General features: G+C 34.7%; 1 protein-coding gene across 1 annotated transcript; it reads left to right on the top strand.

Moving 5' to 3' along the window:
- The first annotated feature begins 311 nt into the window (after positions 1 to 311).
- Positions 312 to 6,000, top strand: LOC117927176 (pentatricopeptide repeat-containing protein At4g17616-like). Its single transcript, XM_034846612.1, has 2 exons — positions 312 to 402; positions 3,052 to 6,000. The coding sequence occupies exon 2, from the start codon at positions 3,265 to 3,267 to the stop codon at positions 5,413 to 5,415; it is 2,151 nt and encodes a 716-aa protein (XP_034702503.1). The 5' UTR covers positions 312 to 402; positions 3,052 to 3,264; the 3' UTR covers positions 5,416 to 6,000.
- Positions 6,001 to 6,701: the final 701 nt, after the last annotated feature.

Here is a 6,701-nt window from a genome sequence, read left to right as displayed (position 1 = left end):
AATGCATATTTTAAAATTAATTAAATTAATAGATTAATTATTATTTTTTGTTATAAATATGTGGGCATGTATGTGTGTCAACAAAAAAGGAAAAAATATATAAGAAAATGATATGTATGTGAAAAAATAAAAAGACAAAAAGGGAAAATATGTGTTTGTGTAAAAAATAAAAAATAAAAAATAAAGTGTGAATAAGAAAAAGGAAATCGACCTAGTTACAGGACAATAGTTCAAAAATTGGGCCGGCCCATGCTCAGCCCATTATTACCCAGCCCCAACTTCTGTTTGGACCAAAGCACCCAATCATCCCTTCCCCAAAACTCTCCCTTTCAGTGTGCAAGAAAGCTCATTCAATCGTTCTTTCTCCAAAGCGCTGCGTCTCGGTTGATCACTGAGTTCAAGGTACCGTTGCAATCCCTTTTTCCAATTCAATCAATCCACTTCCAGGTTAGATACAATCGTTTGGATGTTGAGAAAATAACGAGAAAAAATTTTGAATGTTAAAATTTTTACCTTCATGGGTTCGAGAATGTAGAATTGCACTTTACCTAAAACTTATAAGACATTTTGGCATGGTTGATTTGAATTTTTTGATTCTTAATTTTTTTTACTATTATTTTTTTGTTTTGGATTTTTGGCAGCAAAGAAAATCAGAGAGATAACATAGTAATCAAATTCTGGTTTTCTTCTATTTTTTCTCATTTCCATGGTAATAAACTGAGGGTTAGATTTCACTTAGAGTGTTTCATAAGTTGGATATGCAATTGGGTTGTCTTTGAACACCGGAGCAACTATTGCCGGTTTGGATAAGAGCCTAGACTGAACTTTTTGTTAGATTAACGGTCTTTACTATTTGGCAATTTTTTAATTGTATAAAAATAGATTTAGTTTAGGAACAGAGACAATATGAAAAAATTAATTAAATTTTCACCAATGATGATTTGAATTGTAAAATTTTCAGGACCAGTGAGTTGGGAATACAGAAACATGGCACTTTACTTAAAATTCACATGGAGACCTTTTCCTTTTCCCTTTTTTGGAAGCAAAAGATGAGGAATGGGTTGTTTTGTTTTACTGCTTTATTTTCTTGGAAACAAAATAGAGGGTTAGGGTTTCTCTTTGAATGCTTTTAACCTCTCAGTGTGCTATTGTTGAAAATTTTGAATTCTAGGACTTCATTTTGGACTACAGCTCAAGCTAGAATTTTTATAAAATTAATTATCTAGGAACATTATAAAATTAATTTTAAAAACTTTTATCTTAAAAAATGATACGGAATGCTCTAAAAGTGAAGAAAAAAGTCTACAAACTATTGGAACTTTTATATATAATACCGATATGTTTTAAAAGGTGAAAAACCTAACAAAAAAAACCATGGTATGTATGCTATATGTAGAAACAGAAACATAAAAAATTAAAAGGGAAAGGGCTATTTGACATTGTTTTCATAAACAGTTATTAAAAAACATTTTTTGATAATAGTTTGTAGAAATAGTTTTCAATTGCTTTGAGGAACAAAAATCTATTTGAGAATTCACATATAGAAAGGAGAGGATAATGTTCGGTTATGTACAATACAAAAGCTTTTAAATAATTTTTTTTTATATTTTCATTGGGCATGCAAAGTTCCCTTTTTCTTTCATTGGGCATAATCAGTAGCCTCAAGCAGCTATTGTCTGCAACACCTTCATCTTCCACACTCCCTCTCTCAGATTCATCAGCAATTTGCCGATTAATCGCCAATAAATCTCAACAAGTTTCCTAAACTCACTGAGTTCAGGGGAGATTCGTGTGAATTTTGCTTCACCCACATCATATGTTGCTGAAATTTTTGTTTTTGTGTGTGTGCGTGTGCGTGTTTTGTTTTTGGTTTTCTCAAACACCAAGCAAAACCAATTAGTAGTTTGTGGGACTTTGTTCTTTTATATGGAACTTTTAGATTGTCAAGTTCACTGCTTACTGGCTCTTAAACAAAAGCTAAGGATCTCATACTTCATCATACTGATTATTTTTTTCATGAAACTGAAACCAGCTGAGATTGTTATGAGATTGACACAATGTTCAGGTGCAACTTTTTTTTTTTTTCACAATAAACATGGTTGTTTATTTATTATTATTACTATTTTACTTCTCGAATTTGTGGGCAAGTCTTTTTTTTGGATGACTTGATTCACAATTTTCCAAGTTTTATCCAATGTTGGAACCCAAGCGTATTTTTATTTTTATTTTATCATTTTCTCTAGCCTCACAAAATTTTTGAAATATTTGTGTAAATGGTTGCCAAATTCGTAACAATATCCATGCTCAAACTTGTTACCTGATTTAAATCTTTTTTCCCCTCAAATTTTAGCTGCCTATTGTAAATTGATCCAAGATGGCTAAACAATTTCAATTTTGATTGATTATTCAGTCATTAGTGGTGGCCAAATTTTGATAAACTAGCTTCATATATTAAAGGCAATGTCATATCTAATCGACAATAGTTGAGCAAAAAATGTAAACTTTGCTCTAAACAATTCCAATTTTGCTTGATTATTCAGTCATTAGTGGTGGCCAAATTTTGATAAACTAACTTCATATTAAAGGCAATGTCATATCTAATTGACAATAGTTGAGCAAAAATGTAAACTTTGCTCTACTACCAACAACATTGAACTTTTTTTTTTGGTGATATATAAATGTCATACGCTTTCACTACATTTGTATTGGTATTTGCAGAAACTTTGTACGGGGATAGAGGGAAGAATAGAGAACACACACAAAAAAAAAAAAAAAAAGGAAAAAATTTCTTAGCAGGAGCTTTATGAACTAACATTTATAATTATAATAACAAGAATAGAAAGGGTATGCCTTTGGTGGTTGGTAAATAAAATATTACAACTCATATTTCTCTTGTTTCTTCTTGGGTATGGCTATGATATTGCTGAGCTCATTGGTTTTAGATATTTTCTGCCCTCTCGTTTTCTAGTTTGGTATAACTGTGGTATAATTCACCTATTGGTTTTATGATTTATTCTTTTTGATACTAAAGATACCTTGTGCTTTATCCAGGTTAGTTCTTGAAACAGATTGGTAGTCAAATCTTTGTTGAAACAAGATGTGGCAGGATGGAGTTTCTAGATGGGTCATCACTTATTAGATATATTTTGAATTATGAGGACTACCACTCATGGGTTAAGGCAGCTACCAATGTAGGTCTGGTATGTAGAACATAAGACCTTTTTAGTGGTGCTTACAAACTATTGTGATTCTAATGGTCTATGAATGGCACTATCATTGAGAAAAGTGATCAGTGTCACGAAGAGTTGTTTATTTGTAAGATGCTTGACTTCAACTGGTCGGAAGACTGTCTTAAGGTCAATTGATCACAAAAGCTTACTGGATAGAAACTATTTTCAAAGGGTTATAGGATCAGATGTGCACCATAAAATGTGTCAGAACGTTTCCCTCCAGCATTTCTCTATCAGTAGTCAACCAGAGTTGATATGTTGGGAAGGTTCCTGTCATGCAGTTTTATTGAGAAAGCTTGAAATTGCTTTGAAGGATCATCAAGTAGATGAAGCATGGGAAACTTTCAAGGATATTAAAAGGTTGTATGGATTTCCTAGCCATTCTCTGGTGATTAGGTTGATCACAGAATTGTCTTACTCTTCCAATCCACACTGGCTTCAAAAAGCATGTGATTTAGTTTATTTAATTCTGAAAGAGAAATCAGATTTACTTCATTCTGATTCTCTGACTAAGCTCTCCTTGTCCTTATCAAGAGCTCAAATGCCTATCCCTGCCTCTATGATCCTCAGATTGATGCTTGAGAAAGGGAGCGTGCCCCAAAAGAATGTGCTGTGGTTGATCATTCTGCATATGGTAAAGACAGAGATAGGGACGTATCTTGCATCCAATTACTTGGTTCAGATTTGTGACCATTTCCTGCTTTTAAGTGCAAGCAAATCCAATCATGCAAAACTTATAAAGCCTGACACAATGATTTTTAACCTTGTTCTTGATGCTTGTGTGAGATTCGGATCATCCTTCAAAGGCCAGCAGATCATAGAGTTGATGCCACAAGTAGGGGTTGGCGCTGATGCACACTCTATCATTATTATTGCCCAGATCCATGAGATGAATGGGCAGAGGGATGACTTGAAGAAATTTAAATGCCATATTGATCAAGTTTCAATTCAGTTGGCTTGTCATTATCGGCAATTCTATGATAGTTTGCTGAGCTTGCATTTCAAGTTTAACGATATTGATGGTGCTTCTGGGCTTGTGTTAGATATGTGTAGATGTTGGGATTCTCTTTCTATTCAGAAAGATAGGAATGATCCTCATAAGACTTGCTTTGTTCCTATTGGATCTTACTATCTCAAAGAAGGCTTGAAATTACAGATTGTGCCTGAGCTGCTTCAGAAGGATTCTGTCTTCAAAATGGATAGTAAACAGGAACTTCTGTTGTTTAGAAATGGGAAATATGTTCTTAGTAATAAGGCCCTTGCCAAGCTTATCATTGCATACAAGAGAGATGGTAGGATTGGTGAGCTTTCAAGGTTTATGGTAAGCCTTCAAAAAGAGTTGGGTACCTTGGAAGGAGGATTGATTTCTGATGTGATTGATGCTTGTATTCAGTTGGGGTGGCTGGAGACTGCTCATGACATCTTGGATGACATGGAACTGGCTGGAGCCCCAGCCAGTTCTATTACATACATGTCACTCTTGACAGCGTATTACAAGGGAAAGATGATTAGGGAAGCGAAGGCACTGCTTAAACAAATGAGGAAGGCTGGTTTGATTGTGGATTTGTCTGATGAAATTGTCATGACTACGTGCTTATCCGGAGTTGTGGATAAAAATAGAATGCACACAAGAACATCAACTTCAATTTGGAAATCAGGTTTGGCTGAGTCTTTGGTCCGAGAAATGAAAAAGCAGGAGAAAGCAATTCTTCCTGTGGTTTACAAGTTCAATTCTTCTATTTATTTCTTCTGCAAGGCAAAAATGATTGATGATGCATTGAGGATATATGGAAGAATGCAGGAGACAAAAATTGAACCCAACGTGCAAACTTTTATTAACCTGGTATATGGTTATTCTTGCTTGAATATGTATCGGGAAATCACAATCTTGTGGGGGGACATCAAGAGGAGTAGGAAGAGTGGAAGTTTAGTGGTATGCAGGGATTTGTACGAGTTCTTGGTACTGAATTTTCTTCGAGGTGGTTACTTTGAGAGAGTGATGGAGGTGATTGGTTGTATGAAAGAGCAAAATATGTACTGTGATAAGTGGATGTATAAAAGTGAGTTCCTAAAGTTTCACAAGGATCTCTACAGGAACTTGAAAGCATCAAATACTAGAACTGAGGCTCAAAGCAAGAGGCTTGAGTATGTTGAGGCATTTAGGACATGGGCTGGAATCGATTGAATTTCAAGCATGGGGTGTTTGAAAACAGTTTTGGTCGCTTGGGCTTGCTAATGTCTATCTTGAACTTGTGTGGAGACGACTGAAGCTGAAATGGTTAAAGTAAAGAAGCAAAGCAAGCAAAATGCAAGGTCAGGGTGGTACCAATTTCTTAACACTTCCCAAATTACAAGGAAAGATGTTGAAAACTGGATATCATTAACTGGCCCAATCCCAAGATAGCCTAACTGCTGTGGAACTTCATTCTGGATGATCCCGCAATGTGAAACACTATCAATTGTAGGTTTGTAAACTTATCTAATCTAATCAGGAGATGGTTTTTGGAGGGAGCACAAAATTGTGGTCTGTGAGGAGTTAACAGAGAAAATGGTGTTTGGTGCTCCATGTTATTTGCCCGCAAAAAGCTATTGTGATTACTGAGTTCTTGCGGGTGGAATTAAGGATGAAGAATCCCTGGAATTAGAAGGTGTAGTGGTACCTCACCATTTTTCTCATTCCTTTTTCATGTGATCGTAGTTGCACATTCCCGCAGCTAATATTATTTGAATTTCCATGAATATAATTTATGTCATTCTGAATATAAAAGGCTTTGGGTTTTTCCAAGTATGTAGTGAGAATACCTGGTTATTATTCCTGTATTTAGTATATTTACATATATGAATTAGGGAGATTAAGGTCAGCATTTCTCCTACCAACTATAGAAATCTTAACTGTTAATCACGCTTTGAGAATTAATGATAACCACTGGTTTATTGAGAATTAAATAGAAATTTATTCAGAGTTCAGACACAGTTGTATTGTGAGTCAGTTTTGAGGACTCCTAAACCTTAGTTTAATTGAGTCTTATTACCTGGGACAAAGTCATTAATATTAATTGATTCCTTGTACCTGTTAGAAAGTCATCAATACACTATTTTTAAAATCAATGGGAAAAGAGTTTCTCCCCTTAGAAGAGAGACATGGTCAACCAAATTTTTTTATTTTTTAAATCTGAAAGTTCAAAATTTCATCTCTTCAAGGATGGTGGTCATGTTTCATACCTTTCAAACTCACCAAAGCAGGGTTAATGGTGCTGAACTTGAAATTTTGTCATGCCTTCTTCCAATAAAACTGACTCAATCCAAGCTTTTTTCTAGTTCTAAAAAGATGGATGATCCACACCAGCAAAAAGAGTAGGCCTAATTAAAGAACTTGTTAATTAACTCAAAGTTTAGGAGATTAATATCACTAATGGTTTCTCTTTCTCCTCACAGAAACAAAAACAGCAGCTTCACCATCTCTCTCTCTCT

The sequence above is a fragment of the Vitis riparia genome, chromosome 2, assembly GCF_004353265.1.
Source record: "Vitis riparia cultivar Riparia Gloire de Montpellier isolate 1030 chromosome 2, EGFV_Vit.rip_1.0, whole genome shotgun sequence".
In the NCBI taxonomy this organism is placed as follows: Eukaryota; Viridiplantae; Streptophyta; class Magnoliopsida; order Vitales; family Vitaceae; genus Vitis; species Vitis riparia.
The sequence above is the reverse complement of the archived record's forward strand: the minus strand, read 5'-3'. Positions and strand labels throughout refer to the sequence as shown.

What these genes read in the sequence shown, in the direction of transcription:
- LOC117927176 (XM_034846612.1), top strand. Translation starts at nt 3,265, where the DNA reads ATGGCACTATCATTGAGAAAAGTGATCAGTGTCACGAAGAGTTGTTTA.